General features: G+C 46.3%; 1 protein-coding gene across 1 annotated transcript in view; it reads left to right on the top strand.

Annotated features, from left to right (window-relative positions):
* The first annotated feature begins 419 nt into the window (after positions 1-419).
* Positions 420-18504, top strand: part of LOC144158543 (uncharacterized) — a 159819-nt gene continuing 141734 nt past the window's right edge. The window contains exons 1-3 of the mRNA XM_077689497.1: positions 420-479; positions 6494-6638; positions 6744-6806. Coding sequence (XP_077545623.1) covers positions 477-479; positions 6494-6638; positions 6744-6806 — 211 coding nt within the window. The 5' untranslated portion in view covers positions 420-476. The remainder of the gene's footprint in view (positions 480-6493; positions 6639-6743; positions 6807-18504) is intronic.

Below are 18504 nucleotides of genomic sequence, written 5' to 3'. Positions count from 1 at the left end.
TGTCACTTACTAGCCCTTGCGGCAGTAGCTTCTTGCAGGTGCCGCCAAATGCCCCCTACTGCCCCTACCCCGCAAACCAGCGTCACACTAGCGGGGCTGCCCAAGGCGTGCCGTGCTGGAAGCGTTCCTGAAGTGCCCATAAAACTACTTACACGTACCGTCAGAGGCCACTTGAAAAACAACCTCCGCACACACACGCTTGCACCATTTCTTTCTCTATGCTTGCACCCCCGTCGTTCCTTACAGGCACGAGAACGTTTAACAAAACAGCCGTGGGACGTTTCTCAAGTCCTCAGTTTAGACGCCGTGTTCACAAATCGTGCTGCATGATTTCGCCGGTTTCGCGCGACGTTTTCGTTCTTATCTATCTAGACATTTGTTGGCACCGTTGGTTTTGATCACGTGACCCAAGGATTTCTTTACTCCACTCAGCCGCTCCGGTCTGTGCTGTCGTCGTTCTCGTGGTGGATCGTTTCATGGTGCGTCTTGATGTCGAGCTCTTTTTTAAATCTGCATGGTGCTGAATGCCAGAGGATCACTGCGCGCTGACTGAACATTGTGTGCGCCTGTCCAGACTCTCAGACGAGAAAGCGCTGGTAGCTCAGCTTGTACGCAACAGTTTGGGGCCCCTGCTTTGTTGAACGAGATACCAACCAGTCCAACTTTCTACGTTAGTCACTGCTTGCGGGGAGGGTACAGACGCAGGAAGGGGACACCGGCGGCGCTTGAATTCAGTGTATGAAACTCTATGCTTGAATATGCGCGACGATATGACCCACGGGCGTGCAAGTAGACGTCGCTCTTACCGTCTCGTTAAAGAACCGTCCGGCGTCACTTTAGCATACGCTGGCAGCGCCGTTGCTCCGGCTGGGCAGTCTACGGAGCGTTGAAACCGCATTCCACATTAGACCCAAAGCTGGATCTGAACAGTGCACATCCCTCGTGATGTGATAAGTTCGCGATGTTCTACCGTGCATTCTGTTTTGTGTGCTGTATTTTCATGCTTGTGATCATGCGTGCGTAAAAGTCGTCTGCGCGGAACGTCGCAGTGCAGAGAAGTAGCCCACGCTAGCGCCTGACGGCGCGCGGTCGAACGATGTGTGCGTGTGCGTGTGTGTGCGTGTCTGTCAAGACAGCCGGGTAACCTCGTGATATACTGAAAAAACAACACCTCTGTGGGCCTGTCAGCATAGAGAAACCTCTCGCAGCATGCGACAAACCTACCGATAAGGTTTGTCTCACTTCGCCCGAGGTGTTTGTCGTGTCTTCCACCCAGTGGTCTGTCCCGAACCATTGTTCACGTATGAAGTGGCTTCGGCAGGCGCCTCGTAGGCGTTGTGAAATCTCCTCCACTAGCCCGAGACTATGCTAACTCCCTGCGAGGCCACATGCGCGCATTTCACCTTCAATTTGCACGTATGTGAATTCTATACCTCTATGAACTCTCAGACGGGCTTCGTCACATTCGTGCCGGACTCGTGAAGCTCGGCAACTTAAATTGCCCTACTCGCTCGCTGGCGCGCGGCCCGAACTTTCTCACCGTTTCCTGCCCTTGCATACTATTTTCTATTTTCTCCACCTTGCACTTTGTAAATTCTCATCTGTTTAACTACACCTCCTGCGCCCTCATCTCTTGCCTGCTTTTCTTCCAGCACAACTCCGTCAGCACCCGGTCGACGCGTACGCTGTCGGGGGGGCGCGTTGGCGAGCGAGTACGGCACGCATATCGCGGCCCGAAGACCGCGAGGCGTACGGTCGCCGGTCTCGCGAGCAATAGCTGCGAAGCGCACTGCACGGAATTCGTGTAGGGGGGAAGATTTCACAACACCTACGAGACGCCAGCCGTGGCTTCCTTTCCGTCACGTACGGAGATGTGCTCCCTTGGTCCGGCCGCAGTGGTTTTCAGTCTGCTTTACAGCCGATCCGGGTGACATGTAGTAGCAGCGTTCCTTGCGCCTCATTTTCGGTCATGGTTTATTAGAGCAGAACGTTTTTAAGAGAGAGAGAGAGACCAGAATGCAGGAGAGGAATGTGGACGAGACAGGGCTAGATATTAGGTATTATACCCGTGACCCACGTTCTGGAAAAATGTGGTTAATGCTTAAGGCGTCAAGATTTAATGGCGTTAATTCGCTGCTACACGCAAAAATCTAATGCCTTCGCTCTATTATTATTTCGCTGTGTCTAAAGGTACGTCGGACGTACCCGCAGCATTTCTTAAAGATACATTGGACGTACCCGCAAGATTTCTTAAAGATACGTCGAACGTACGCGCAAGATTTTTTAAAGATACTTCGGACGTATCCGCGAAACTTTTTTATGTACGTCGGTGTATTCGGTTTCACTCGGCCGAAACATGCAGCGTACGTTCAGCGTTTTCTCGCGTCGACGTCGCGTCGCCAGAAATGCATGGTGACGCGAGCTGAAACTCGAGCGACGCCGATGTCTACGCTCACCAGATATCGGCGTCGACGCAGCGCGAGAGAGCATCGGAAAGCGAGCGGCAGTGTCCGTCTACGCGTGGTTTGGGGTCGTTCCTTTCAGCAGAAAACAATCAATTTATTTTTAACTTACGGTAATCGGTTGCCTTGAGACAAATTGCAAGCTATTTCTGTTCGCAAGCGCTCATCCATTTGTGGCTTGTCCGGCTTTCACCGGGGAGATCGGGGATCTGCGATAGCTTTGTGTGAGTTAAATGAGGGAGCTCTGGTTACATCGCATCCAGTATTAGCATAATGTGGCTTGTAAGCTAGATCGGTGCGTGACGAGCAAGCGTTATCAACGCCAGAATTCTGGCGCATTCCATTCCATTCGTAGCTCGCGTGGCTTGCACAGGGGAGACCGGGGATGTGCGCTAGCTTTTTTTTACTCAAATAAGGGAGCTGTGGTTACATCGCTTGTAGAACTAGCATTATTGTCCTCGGCTCCAAGACCGATGCGCAAGAAACAAGCGTTACCACTGCTCAAAGCTCTCAAATACGACCAAAAGAAAGCACACCCGACACTATTCGTGGGCAGCCTCGGTTGGTACACCGAATTCTTTAACTTTCTCATCTCTTTGTGTGGTCGGGCGGTTGAGAGCCGGGCTTCTGTTTTGAAAGTCCGTGGTTCGAATCCTAGCAAAGGCAGTATTATTATTATTATTTTTTTTTGCAGCGAGGGTTTGATCAGATTTTTTTACAGGGTACAGAAGGGTGCCAGAGTAACCTGCCTTTCAACCTACAAATGACGTTCGACAGTAACCTCAGTATCAAGGCAGCGCTGAAATTTGTTTTGCTTGCAATTTGAATTCATGAACGTGCAGTCGGTACGCAACATGAAGGTTAAATCAAGTAGCAACTAAAGCAGTTGTGTCTGCGTCGATCAAGGTGCGTCTTTTTGTTCTCATTTAACCGTGATGGCTCGAGATACATTTCGCAGCATTTCAATATTTGCCCGCCAACATACTTAGCAATAAATAAAGACGCCAAGTGATTTTTTTCTTTTTTTTTTTTTTGCTGAAGCGAAATTCTTGATAATTGCAGTTCAAGAAGCAACAATAACTGCTCATAAACGACTTCAACAGGATGGCATATGTGTCCAGCAACGCCCGTCGACGCAGCGACTGGCGCGCGACTTCGCCGGTCTCCTGCGGGCCCGCGCCTTGACGCCGAACTACGCCGACGCTCGCGCGACGCGTGATTTCGCGTCCATGTGGTTAGGTCTTTAAACAGAAACATATGAGGGGGAAAAAAAGAAAGATACTCGCGTCGCACATGAATTTGTTTCCCTCTTGCGAGAACCCGTAGTGGTCCGCATTCGATCTCTGACCTCAGCGAAGGCTCTAACCGCCCCTTCAAATAAGGTCCAACTAGAGAACACAAGGAAAAAAATACATTCTGCGTAAGGTTAGGCATCGTTAGATTCTTGGCTTATATACAGCAAACGTGTGATGGTTTTGCCGTCGATGGTTCGAGATAACTATGGTAGTTTCGAGCAACGCCGCTTTCGAGCCACTCTGGGCCCTGTACGTCCGACGTATCTTTAAAAAATCTTGCGGGTATGTCCGACGTATCTTTAAGAAATATTGCGGGTACGTCCGACGTATCTTTAAGAAATTTTGCGGGTACGTCCGACGTACCTTTAGACACATCGTTATTATTTTTGTCTTAAAAGGGCCATACAGACAAAACACAAGTTTGGTTCATTCAGAATAATGCCTCGTTAGAATCATACTGACACCACTTTAACGCTCACTTCGCTCAAATAAGCCATATAATTAGGAAAAAAGGGAATGGCCATTTGACCCACTACCCATGTCCCACGACAGAACCTATGATGTCATAAGCCCAGCTGTACGTGCGATTGGCTGATGCCAGCAAAACCAAACGCAAATTAGAGCTTATAAGCTTGCCGAACGAGCTATTTGCGCCTAAATATAATGGATATTCACCTTACAGCAGTAAGAATGGTGGGGTAAACAATGAAGGTTAAAAAAGTACATGTAAACATAGAAGTACCGGTGTGACTGCTGTTGGTACTGGGCACACTATGCTTGCTTTAGCTGCACAGCAGTCTGCCGCTTTGGAGTTGTCTTGGACAACACTGACCGATAGGCGTAAGCAGCGTTGCCCCACTGACTATGTCTGTCCAGCATACCTGCGTTTCCCGCAACAAAAACAAGCCAGGTGCAAATACGGTCAAATACAAAGCAACAGCAGCCAACGGTCCGCGGCTAAGTATGGTAGCGCCATCTGGGAGGACTGACGGCAAGCAAGGCTGCAGAGCCTAGTGACGCACTGAAAGTTCGTTTGAATACCTGCCCTGTAACTTCATGGCAGACGACGTGAAAACACGATTTGGTTGGAGAATTAAAATTTTAACCTAAATTGATCGATTTGTCAGTGAATGCGGCATCGTTTGCTTGCTGATAAAGCGCTGGGGGCACTCTAAACCAGGAAATTTTTAGAATGAAAAAAAACTTGCACTTTGTCTGCATGGCCCCTTTAAGGAGGTCCGCTCAACTCATTCGCCACCGCAAACGCCTTAAAATCTGCCTACTCTCGAACTCAACGGGCAACAAATCAAACCAACAAAACTGTCGGCACCAGAGGAAACAAAGGTCAACATCGAAGTGAGATTATTTCTTTTGCCCTCTTGGTGGCGAAGTTCTGAACAAGACAAAGTTCGCTAAAACAGTGGCAAAAGGCAGAACGTCATATTACTCGTTTTGAATTTTTTTTATTTGGCCACCGCTGGAGGGCGAAGCCAGCTGCTCTTAGAAACAGCTCACAACATTTTTTAGAAAACACTATTTCTCATAACGTTTTTTTTTTTTCACAAAAAAAAATTTTTCACCTTTCCAAGACGTTGTTGTCCATGTTAAAAACTTTTGAAATATCAGTGCATTTCTCTTTTTGGAAATTATCACCATCATGCCTAACATGTTTCATGCCTTGGCATTTTGCGTGTAACACAGCCCACCCAACTAATGTCATTTGGTTTCGTAAGGCTTTAAACAATTAACCATAAAATTGTAGTGTGCAGCTTCCATTTCCGAACAGATAGGGAAATCTTCCAAGCATGTCAACGATTACAATGAGGCTGAAAGATGTGTAATCGTTCCTCACTGGCACTGTCAAAAAAGGAACTCGATTATTTCCGCCATCCAGTAACAACCACACGTTAAAACAAAAGGAAGAACGTTTATTCACGATAATGTGTGGGCATATGTAGCCTGATGCGGCTGCCTTATCACAGCCAGGCGGTGCAGAAATGGTGACATGGAAAAGAATCAAAGTGTGTTTGCACAAGTGACACCGTCAATTAGCATGGTTATGTGATGTGCAAAGAAGCATGTGTTGTTGTGTTCCGGCGATTTCGCAGTTCTAGGTTTGCTTTTGTGATATTGTGTAGTGGTGGTCCCATCTACAGTTTTATCCGCACGCAATATCTCAACCTTTCGAAGGGTGAGTCTCTTAAAAAAGACATCAGTCATGCAAGCTATCGAAGGTGGTAGGTGTTTCTATTTTTAACTGTTCTTAGAATAGAAGAGCAAAAAAAGGTCACTATTACGATGTGGAATGTTTGCTTTATGAAGCTGTGCATAGCAACACTGTTTAACCACTTATCTGGTGGCAGTTTGGTAGTATAAGTGTCTGGATAATGTTTTCTGCCAAAGAGGAGAACTAAGAAACGGCTCACTGTCAGCCCTATTTCTTCTTTGTGCGAACCTGCCATGGTGGCTCAGCAGCAAGATGTGCTGCTGTGCCCAAGCACATGGGTTCAATTCCGGCCACGGTGGCTGCTGCTCAAAAGAAGATGAAAATAGTAAACGCCTGTTTGTCTTTATGTTTTGGTGCACACTACAGATCCCCAGATGGCCAAAATTAATCCAGAGCCCAACACTATGGCACACCTCATAGCCTAGGAGTAGCTTCAGTGCGTTACGCCCCACATTCAATTATTTGTGTGATTGTTTGCAGTTTTGCTGGTGCCTGTTTTTTGCCTTCAGAAGATGCCAACAGAAAGCATGCCACTTGCAGTAACGTTGATGCCTGAGAACTTCGTCATGGCAGTGCCTACAGCTGCAGCTCACTACCGGGATGTGTCCTGCAGGAGTCGAGGAACACAGACCGCCATTACCCTTAGTGCCATGGGTAGGTATTCTATTTTTTACTTTAGTCTGTTCTATTCGGTTTTCTTGCTTATATTCTAACCTCTGGTCTGTATTAACTAACGAATATGTGTCAATTTTTTCTCAGGTACGCAGTGTGCTCTCATATGCCTCAACAGCACGAGCTCCCAAACAGAAGAGGAATTTGCAGGTTAGAATTTGTTGTGTTTTTTTCCTGTGCAAATATTCCGGTATAGAGCAGTCAACACAAGACACCAATTTTTGTCATCACACACATTGAGACTGTTAATGTTAGGACATAGTGGTATTCTGAAGCGATGATAATTTTTTTATGTCTGGAATAAAACATGACACTGAAGTGAATATAAGCAGTTTTATTGCGGTACCAGACTCAAACGTGGAATGCAGAAGCCACCTTCAGAGTTTCTTTGGTCAATTTAACAAGTTTTGTATGACTCAAACATAACATACGAAGTCCACTTTCTGCGTTTTTTTTTGTCAATTTAATGATTTTTTTTAGAAAAGTGGGCATGAAAGTGGCCGTTGTGTTTCATCTTCCTCCCAACTTATTTGCTGCAACGGCTTTGATGACACATCAGGAGGGCTAAATTTAGCAGATTCCAAGCATACTTGTAAAAGCTGTGGGTTAACAAAAGGGAATGTTGATAACCGTGACCTGCGGGGAAAGGTTTTGAAGGCGGGCTGAAATAGCATGAAAACAGGGTAAGTACTTGGGTGGTAGATACCTTTAATGCTGTCTTACAGCCTAGCAGCAGATGTACAAACTTGAAAAGTATGTTTTTCTTCTCTTGTTGGTAAATATCAAACCTTGTAGCAGACTTTGCAATCTCGCTGGGTGGCACAATATGTTGCTTTGTGCTTTTGCATTTTCATCTTCAAATTAATATTTGTGGAAAAATCAACAAATTTACTTTACATTCCTCTTTACATATTGGAAAAATTTTGACCTACCTCATTTTTCTAGTGCGAAAGCTATAGTGCCAAGTAAAATGCTCTCAAAGTTTTGAGTGAAAATGTGGGTTAGAACAAAAGTAAATTGCACTGGCACTAGAATTGTGTGTGATGGGAGCTCAAGACACTGCTCATTTACATCAATACCTTAATTGTATTATCTTCTATTCAGCACAGTAAAAGCTTGTTAATTCAAAGAGCGAGGAGCACTATCTCAGTTTAAAATAATGAACGTGAACAATAATGGCAGTTGAGAAGCAGTAGGGCTTTTCAACGCTTTGGTGCTTGAAAAAGCCAGTGAGAATGGCCCGCCTTTTGTTCATGAAGGCGACAGTCAGCACTTTTTTCTCTATCAAACGAATGTAGAAGAAAGCCTCATCTCCACCGTCTTGAACACCGAAGAAGAGACGGGCAGCATTCAATCCTTCCATGACTTTATAGTGGACAGCTGCACTATGTTTTGTTTTTGTCCTTGCTGTCATTGGCAAGCACAGGTTCAGAGCTTCTGACCTGAGATTTGATGCCCTCATCTGCAACGCCAAATCTTCCAATCATCCATTATGTGGGATATAGGCGCCTGTTGCATAAAGTCTACCGAGTCCCCCTGCAGGTTCTCACAGCACTGGTACTGCCAAAATAAAACAACTTGGTATCCACAATACCGCTAAGGAACTTATTGAGGCCTGTCTAATGGATCAATACTCCTGTCTAGCATCATCCCCTGCGGGACTAACAATTCTCCGCCAATTACACATCTGCATCCCCATCTTCCCTAATTTCGCCTTCCCTCCCCCCCAGGATTCCCCCTACATTCGAAACAGTATCCTAACCCGGCCGGAACCCCGCAACATGCACCTTGCAAACCACGTCACTTCTCATAGAACACGCTCATTACTTGGCAGAAAAATACCCCCCAAACTCGACAAGCCACTATGTGGATGCCATTAGCTACCGAAACCACAAAGCCTAAGCCTTGGCGGTCATCAACAGTCCTAACTCACCCTACTGACATCTCTCATCATCCACACCCATTTACCTACTGAGGCAGAAGAAGCAGCAATAGCGCTAGCCCTTTTTCAGAGCCCTACCACAAAAGTCATGTCCGATTCACAATCGGCTATACGGAACTTTGCCTGAGGGTGCATATCAGCCAAAGTTAAGTTCTGCGCAATCCCCTAAAACTCCAGCGGAGCTCTTGTGGACACTTGCCCACACCGGCTTAGCGGGTAGCAAGGTGGCCCATGCAGCATCTCAAGATCTTGCTGCCCGAGCAGGCCCTTCTGTTACCCCTAACCACAGAGCTCAATCCACTCGAGATAGCCTTATTACATAAGGGGATATTACTGCGCACTGCCGCCTCCTCTGCCAGAAATACCACCCAGCCCATTCCTCACTTTCTACAAAGGTAGAACGCATGTGGCGGCTCCTTCAAGCTAATACCCGTCCGTGTTGCATATACCCTGATCAGTACCCATCACCCCTATGCTTCACTGCGGAGATGTCGAAACCATGTGCCACGTTATGTGGGCATGCCCTCGAAACCCCTTACCCATAATACCCTCTGTTGATCAATGGTAAGTGGCGTTGGGCGGCTCTGACCCCGGGGTCCAGAAAGCCTTGGTGGAACGTCCTGCCGAAGTCACCACCTGCCTTTAAATTGCATTCTGCAATGAAGTTTATTCCTTCTCTTCTTCCTTATCCGTTCTACGGAGCCTTGTGTGTAAGCAGAGGGTGCGTTTCTCTGGACGTGTGCCAAGTGCGCAAGCACCGGTGCGGTGCCACGTAGTTCAAATTATCTGTGGCAGAATCTATTGAGGTTTGGATAACAGACTTCTTTCAACATAGGCTTTTATGAAGCTTTGACCGGTCCAAATCGTGCAGTTCGAATTATTAATAAATGTGAATTATTGAAGTTCGAATTGACATGCTACCACTGTATTTTATATAGACGTTAAATTCAAATCATACCCAGAATTGGAATAAGAGCTTAAATATTTCTGTGTATGATCAAACATTCAATGGCATTCTTACCTCGGATTTAAAGAAGCGATATATTCAAGCTAATTATGTAATTGTGATTTTAAACCCATTCATCCCCACACCTCATTTAAATGCTCGTATAAAGACGGCGATGCAGTGTATGTGACATCTAACGAGCAATAGTGAAAACATGGTGCGTACCTACTTAGGAGCACTCACACCAACAGTGCTAGGTGAGATTTTTGTAATTGTTTACCAATCTTTCTTATAAAATTTGTGCAAGGCACCTGTGTAATACCTGCTCCCATGCTGGTTGCAAATGTCATTAGGAATAGAAAACGTACTGCACAAGCCGTCTATGCCACAAGGAGAAGTCTTGGTTCGCAGAAACTGTTAGCTTCTTGGCACAAAGGTGTGACATCCTTAAGGGGGGGACATGGCTCTTAAAACTATTTGTTTTAATTTTTAAGTAAACTCTGTGAAACTTTTCAGTCTTACTGCTTTTTTCACACTGCTTTGAAATACGGAATTATTTTTTTTAGTTGGGCAATTAGTTCCCGGGATAATTAGAGGTAATTAAACATTTTTGGAGGAACAATAGACAAAACTGTGTTGGCCATGAAAGTGTAATCCTTACATTTTCCAACACTGAACCTTGGGGAGTGCAGTAAGACAATCAGTTTTTTTATGCTTCCATGGAACTAATTTTACAGCTCATTTAATTCACTGTTTGAAATGGGCACTCAAATGGTTCCTTGTCACTGGTGCCACCAAGGTTTATTGAGCTGAAAAATTGGTTCCAAGCAATGCATCAAAAGACTGATTGTCTTATTGCACTCACCCGAATTCATAGAGTTGGAAAATGTAAAGATTATCATAAAAACCCGGGTATAATACGGACCCGAGTATAATACGAGGTTTAATTCGGGGACAGCAAAATCAGAAAAAAAGTTTTTATCCACATATAATGCGAGGTAAAGAGCACAGAAAACATTTTTTTGCACTGCAGTTACCGTTCAGTGATTGTCAGTTTTCGCTACCGCTGTCTCCTGAAGTCGCCTTGTCGGAAATGTCTTCCCACAGAGAGTGGTCCTCAGTGCCATGAAGGGCGTTCGAGATGCCGCATTTCTTAAAAGAGCGACTGACGAGCTCCTCTGCGATGCTGGCCCACGCATCCGCGATCCAGCCACAAAGCACCGCTGGAGAAGCCCGCGTCAGCCATCCGGTAGCTGCCACTTACGGGTCTCCTGACCTCATCCACTCTTGGTAGCAGGACCTGATGCATTGAAAGGCTTGTTGATGCCAACGTCTAGTGGTTGCAGCTGGGATGTCATTCCTCCCGGAATGACAATGAGTTGGGTTCAGGGTTCGCGCAACAACTTCTTCACGGAATCGGCCAGGTGGCAGCGAAAGGCGTCCAACACGAGCACTGACGGGAACCCCCAACAGTGCTCCAGGCCGCCGACACAACACAGACTTTATCCATTCAAGCACCAGTTGCTTTCTCCACCTGCGAATGCTGCCTTACGTGACACCAAACTGCTGTCCTGTGGGCAATTCCTGATGGTCTCGGCACATAAAATAAGTTTTTGTTCAATTGCAGCCGAATACTGCCTTCGTGCACCTGACATCGTGATAGACTTGAGGTGAACGTGCCGGTCCTTGGCGTGGTCAAAACAATCGAAATGGCGTCGGCTGAGAGAAGCAGCAGCCAGCCGCAGCCAGCTAACGCCACCGCGAGATGGCGCACCCTCCGCTGAAACCGAAACCGAAAGTGCAAATTTTTGGATGAAATCTTTTCGTTCCACATATAGTACGAGGTACAAATTTTACCTAGTAAAATTGGGAAAAAAAAACCTCGTATTAAACGCGGGTTTTTAGGGTACAGTTTTATGACCGATGCTGTTTTGTCCATTGTTCCTCTGAAAATGGTTAATTACTTCTAATTATCTTTGGAACTAATGGACCAACTAAAAAATAATTCCATGTTTGAAATCAGTGGGGGAAAAGCAGCAAGTCTGACAAGTTTCACAGAGTTTACTTAAAAATTAAAAAGTTTTTGAAGAGCGGTGTCCCCCCTTAAGTTAGTGCAGCTTAAGCGGCACCTTTTTTCGTACAAAAGTGTCAGATATACCATAGTAACTACCATACACATGCACTAAATTTCAAACTAACAGCTTGCGACATCTTACCACATCCGTTCACTTCGCAAATCGCACAAGCATGAGCCTGTTTCGAAGTTTTACCTAGGCATATCGAGCATTTACTGGCAACATTCATGGCTGTTCAGTCTCAACACTTTTAATGCTGCACCATTGACTATCATTTAAGGCTTAAAGTTTGCCTTAGGTAGGTAGCCATCCACAAGTCTAAGTGGGGCAAACATGTAGGGAATACATGTATGAAGCTTGTCTGAAGATTGGTGTAAATGCTCATTGCCTGTATCTGCTCTAACTTGTTCTTCCCAGTTCTGGAGGTGAATGATGCCACACCTTGGGACTCAAGAAAATTCTCTGTTTCACAAGACGGGTCAAATGTTGTGGTGAAACCTGGTATGGTCTGCTCCTGCTGCACGCATTCTGGCAACACAGGGTAGGTGAAGTGCCAATGATGCTGTTTTTATAGATTATAACCACTATTCACAACGCGACCTATCCTTTTGATCTGTAGAAGAGATATGTTGTTACAAATATAGTTGAGCATGTTCGTGTACCGATCAAGATGAAAGCATCACAGGTAGCCTGTGGAACACTTGGAGGATATAAAATTTAAACCCACATATAATACGGATGCTTCTATTATCCCACTGCCAAATCCTACACGTCAAGGTTTGAAAGGATTTCATCCTTTAGTACTGCTATTGAGATAAACGTGCTTAGAAACACTATAGGCCATTCAAATTTCGGTGAAAAATTTTTATTTCCAAACTTTTTGTCAGTAAATTATGTAGCACTGAAGCTATACATGCGTTTGTTTGCACAATATTTTGACAAAATCTGTTGCTGACAAAGAAAGATCCCAGCAAGGCCTGTGAAGAACAAAATGCAGGGCCTGCTAGCTTGGAAACCAGTCTGCAGATTTCTTTTTTGTGTCTCAGTCTATCTTTCCGTCACACAAAATAACATTTACAGTAAACCTGACACCATGTTCCCGTATAAACGGGGTTAGGACCAGTTTGACTTTGGTGAATGCTTTAAAAACTTGTGTCTCCTGGCACAGTTGCTTGGGCTCTTTTGCTGTAACTACAGCTTCTGAGAGAAGGTGATTGTCTTGGAGCCATGACCTTGTGCTAGCATGGTGGCTACATTGTGTGGGGCTCACTCCTGGTGTCAGTGTGGCGACACAACGTATGCCACACTGCTGGCAACACAACATAGCTATTTCAAAATTTTTGATGAGGTTTGTTACTTACCTATAGATCTGACTGTGCAAAGAAACCATTCCCGTGCTGTCCCACCACTTCATGTGAGGGTTTGAGTGCATACTGCACTTGTAGGCAGGAAAAGGACGCAGTGTATAAGCGCTGCCACTTTAATAAGGCAGCAAAAAATAGGAAATAATGGCACAATCCACAAACAGCAGTTTCTCTCCAGGAGTTGTGCAAACAGGCTGCAGTTACTCCCCATTAGGCAAGGACGTGCACGCACTGCAATAGTGTTCAAATTTATATAAATTCAATTAGTGTGTTTTAGTGCAAATGCTCTGACTCGCAAACATTCTTTATAGCGGATGCATTCAAGCAGGTTGAAAGAACACTTGCTGTCACAGTTGGGCTACAGAAATATTGCCACAGCTGTTAGATCATTGTAACGTCATCTGTACCACCAGTGATGCAATGAGCAATCCCTGGTCATCATCAGCCTGTAACCGAAGTGATAGAAGGGAACTCTGACGGCGTGTGTTTGGCGAGCTGGGCAACCATTTGCCCCACTTTTGTTTTAGGTGTTCGCGGGTATGAAACACCTGGTTTTCACTTCTGAACCTCTCTCTTGTCAGAATCATAGTTTCAGCCGTGACATTTTATGGTGGAGGAGCCGGGCATGTGTATTTCATTCTGAGCCACCCTCAATGGGCCTGCAAACCCAGTCCTATAACAAGACCAGGCCACCGAGCGTTCATTGAAGATTCCAAAGCTCTGCCAGCCAACGACTACAAGCCCATGTAATAGAGTTTCGGCCCCTACCTTTGCAGTGAAGAAAGACGCAGTCAAGAGTGGCAATAACCATGACGTCCCAGTTTCAGCAGACTGAGGGACTTGGATCACCCCTCATTTTTTGGCCTACCACACCTCATGGTCCTGTTCCATTCTATTCTGTTGCATTTGGAGATGCGGAGGGCTGGGTCCAGCAGTTCAAGCAAGTTGCACGTCACAATGGCTGGACAGACAAACAACGCTGCCACAACTTGTGTTTTTTACTCAAAGGTACAGCACTCAAATTACTCGAGAACCAGGAGGCTGACCTCACATCCTAGGTGTTGTGCAAGGACAGTTTACTGTGCACTTTTTCCAACCAGTACCGATGACAAAGAGCTGAGGAACTCTTGAAGGCCAGAATCCAAGGACCAAATTAGACAGTCATCAGCTTTGTTGAAGACATACTGCTGCAGATGGTGCAGCCTGACCCGCTGGCCATCAAGGAAAAGAAACTGTGTGCCCTAATGAGAGCTATGAGAGGCGACATTTATTGTAGGGCTAGTTCACAATCCCCCAACGACAGTCGACGCATTTGTGGCAGAATCGACAAACATTGACGGGACACTCTGCTAGAGGCAACCACTACCACCGTCTGTCAACAGCACCAGCAAACATATCAGCGTTCACGTCATCTTGGCCTGGAGTGGAAGCCCTTTACAAGGGTGCGATTCGCGAGATTGTCTGCAAAATACTCCTGGAGGAGCTGCGGAAGTTCTTTTTAATCTCGGAGCAACCAGCCACTTCCGTTTCAGCTGCAGAGGTTGTTCGGGAAGAAGTACACTGAGTGCTCCTTTCTGATATATCGGCCAACACAGCTATCAAACGCCCTGCAGTGACGTACACATGGCTGCCAGCCAGCCTCCCCGGTCAGTCACAGAGGAGTCCGTACAGGCACTGCAACGTGATTCCACTAGGCCGTCGTACTACCAACTGCACTGACCACAGCAGCCCAGTCCACAAAAAACCAATGTCTGAAGTACGGCGGGCAACTGACCACTGTGCTGTCACAGTGGCGAGGGTGACCACGTGTATCACCACTGCCCGTATCCTGAACTCGGGCTTCGTGGAATTCATCTGGGTGCCCTATGTCCACGCCACGGTGAACAGTGATGAAATCGTGGAGTCCCTCCGACATACACCAATGGCTGTACAGAGTACAATGGCTGTACTCACAATCCTCACTCGCCATCACCTCATCACGTGCATTCGCCTGTCCGCTGGTTTTGCGGGGGAGAGCCTTTCACCCCTGCCTTACCAGGAAAACTAAGTGCGACGACGCCTGGAGGTGGTGTTGTTAACATGGAACGGCGTAAACAGCCTCCACAAATGTCGAGTGGCCGGTACGCAAATACCAGTGACTATCGTGATTGTTTTTTTGGACTGACGTCGAACATACTTTGCATTGTAATTGATGGCCACGACACAATAGCACTGATAGATACCAGGGCTGACTACCCAGCTATAAGCGAAAATTTCTCTCACCGTCTCCAAAAAGTAGTGACAGGGTGGAATGGCCGCAACAACGCACTGTCGGAAGACACCTTGTGATACCAATAAGAAGTTGCATGGCTTACATCAAGATTCACAGCAAGACGTGTGCTGTGAAATTTGTGGTTTTGCAAACTCCTCGAGAGATGCTACGTCAGCATGGGCTTCCTCTGTGAGGCCTGTGAATTTTCCAGGGGCCATTGTGCTGCGACACCGCAACCAAGCTCACTGATGTCACCCCTGTCCGCACAAGCTCTTTTGTTCTTGTCCTTCTGACGCGATGTGTGCACGGACCAATGGCGAAAAGTTTTGCCAACATGCCTATCCATTGCTAACACAAAGAACACAAGCGAAGCAAAAAATGGGGACAGCACAGCCGTGCACATGCCACAAACTATGTGGAAATCTATCACACCAAAGTTTTAACGAGACGCTACTAACCTGTGCACTGGAGCAGCCGATCATGGGTATACCACCAGCCGGCAAGATGCAGCACGTGTAGCACAAAGAGAAACAGGGCTTATAAGAGTGAGCATCTCGGCACTTTACAAGTAATCTAGACTTGATAGCCATCATCTGCTGCACTGGGTAAACTTTAAGGGCATTTTTGAACTTAGCATATGGGAATTAGTTCTGAAAATCTTGCTTCTGTCTAATGTTGATAATAAGTACAGTATAGCCCACTTATAGCGAACCCGGTTTTAACGATATAGTGGCTATAACGAACAAATCTTCGTTTCCCGTTACCATTGGTATACATGGATTTTCTGTCCAGATATAGCGAAAAACGGATATAACGAAGTGATTTCGGTTTCCCGTTGTATTCGTTATAAGCGGGCTCGCCTGTATATAGTGCATAGTTACGGAATAGTGTTATTCCTACAGCTTTGCTAATCAGCTGCTAAAGTTGCCGTCAAGATCTTTCTCCAAAGCACAGTTATTCTTCAGGGAGCAGTTACCAATTGTGCCTCTTCAATTAGAGCCTGTTGTTACCCCCTAAAGGAGCCATGAAGAGAAAACACAAGTTTGGTTCATTCGAAAGATTGCCTCGTTTAGCCATACTGACACCACTTTTAACACAAACTTCGCTCAAATAAGCTACATAATTAGGAAAAAAGAGAATGACCATTCGACCCACCACCTCATTTACCGCAACAGAACCTATGATGTCACACGAGAATGCTCTGCGATTGGCGGAGGCCGGCAAAAGCAAACGCAAGTTAGGCAGGGCTTACCAGTTTGCATAGTGAGCTATATGCCCGTTAAACATACTGCACATTCCTTTTATGACACCAAGAACAGTGGAGTAAATGGTTGAAGTTCCGAATAAAAACGCAAGCGTGTATGCCAATGTGTACGAAACTACCGCCAGCCGGACTCCACATCTCGCCGTCGCCACCGTCGCGCAGACGAATTTTCGGGTTCGAGGCTCTTCGGGGCCAACGAACCGTCCCAGCACGCACAGCCGCGACCTTGCTTGGTATCGTCATCCCTTCACAGGAGGTTGGCTGTCATATCGCCAGCCAGCAAAGGTAAAAATAGAAACGAGGGGAGTAAGGAACAGCAAGCAGCGACGAGATAGTGACAGTCGTCGTAGAAGTTTTGGAATGGTGTTGGCTTGCTGCTGTTGTTAGGAGCTCGTTTTCAGTTTACAACCTCTGAAAACTTCAGTTTGTTCGAGTACTTTACAATGAAATTTCGTTGCTGCGTTTTCAAATGCCCATGTAGTACGGGCAAATCGTCAAGGGAGTGCGACATCCCCGCCGGTGAGGAGATCTCCTTTCACGTGCTGCCCAACGACGAACCTCGGCGAAGCAAGTGGCTACGTTTTGTGAACTTTGCAAATGGAGGAGGAAGAGAGCTAAAGGAAGTACAATGTGCTCGCTTCATTTCCGAGGAAGTGATTACGGCAGGGACCCTTACGTTAGCTCACTCCTGGGACATGCTGGCGCTCGTAGCCGACTTCATCAAATCGCCGTCAAAGCGCTCTGACCTTGGGGGAAAAAATGCCGTGCACACCGCGCCTTGACGCTCGTATCTTTCTGGTCGGAGCAGAGAGCTCGCGCGAACGGCTTTCCATACACGACACCGACCAACTGGCATAAGCGATGCTGCTACTGAAATTGAACAATTATTAATTGTTATAAAAATACGGCACATATGTACCAGTCTGTATTCGTCCGTCGCGACGGGGCTGACGAGGCAGCGGTGCCGATGGCTGGGCGTTCGTCTGTTGTGGCTATCGCGGAATGGTCGCTTTCCGGTCCATCCGCGTACCCCACAACTCCTGCCGTTCGTGCACTTAGAAGCATTGAGCGTTCAAATGGTGTGAGGTTGGTAAATGCAAGCCCGAGCTTCTCGGCGAGAGTTTTGTTTTCCGGATGAGGCGATTCCATGACTAGGGCTGCGAGTGCACTAGGTTTTACTAGTACTTTTAAAATGGCCGCCGTCTCGGTTTCGGCACGATTTCCGGTTCCTGTTTGATTCCCGCGTGTGGGTGCTATATGGAGTCGACATACTAAGAATCTGTTTCATGGACCGGCTCGTATGACGCCATTGTTCACGTCACGAAATGTGCAATTTAGCGGGAGATTTAAAACTTTGACTTATATTGCCTTATTTCTCTGTGAATAAAGCATCGTTTGCTTCCGGGAAAGCGCTTAGGGTACTATGAAACACCTAATCTTTCGAATAAAACAAACTTTTGTTTTCTCTTCATGGCTCCTTTAAGTAACTCAGCCAAGGGCAGAAAACTGCTAGAAAAACACTCCGCTGGTATTGACAGCTTGCAGTCAGCAAAAGCGTCGCAGCCCGAATTATTGACACCACGCTACACATGAACTTGACATGGCACATTCATGTGCTAATTCCACACTCGCAGCAGAAAGAATTTCAGCAGCTACAAGCTTTGGCGCCACTCTGACCAAGTATGCTGAGCTCATTTGAGAGGTTCAGGACAGAAAGGAGGTCCGCCACCATTGTGGAAAGACCGGATGCCTAAATCTGTCTGACATGGAATTTCTGGATTCCCAGTGCTAAAGTGAATGCTGAAGATTCTAAGTAGCACACATTCTGGTATTCCAGGTGGAATTAAATCATGGAGTGTCCCAAAATATGAGCACGCTCCCCTAACGTCAGTGGATGTTGAGCGCTGTTTTTTCACACAAAATTATCGATTGAAAGGAGGTGCAATTTCAAGCAGGTAATCATTGAAATTGGTTTGGCTTGCCGTGTCTTTTAAGCCTTCACTTCG

Source organism: Haemaphysalis longicornis, unplaced genomic scaffold, assembly GCF_048455015.1.
Source record: "Haemaphysalis longicornis isolate Haplotype H1 unplaced genomic scaffold, Haemaphysalis longicornis Haplotype H1 scaffold_10, whole genome shotgun sequence".
NCBI lineage: Eukaryota > Metazoa > Arthropoda > Arachnida > Ixodida > Ixodidae > Haemaphysalis > Haemaphysalis longicornis.
The sequence above is the reverse complement of the archived record's forward strand: the minus strand, read 5'-3'. Positions and strand labels throughout refer to the sequence as shown.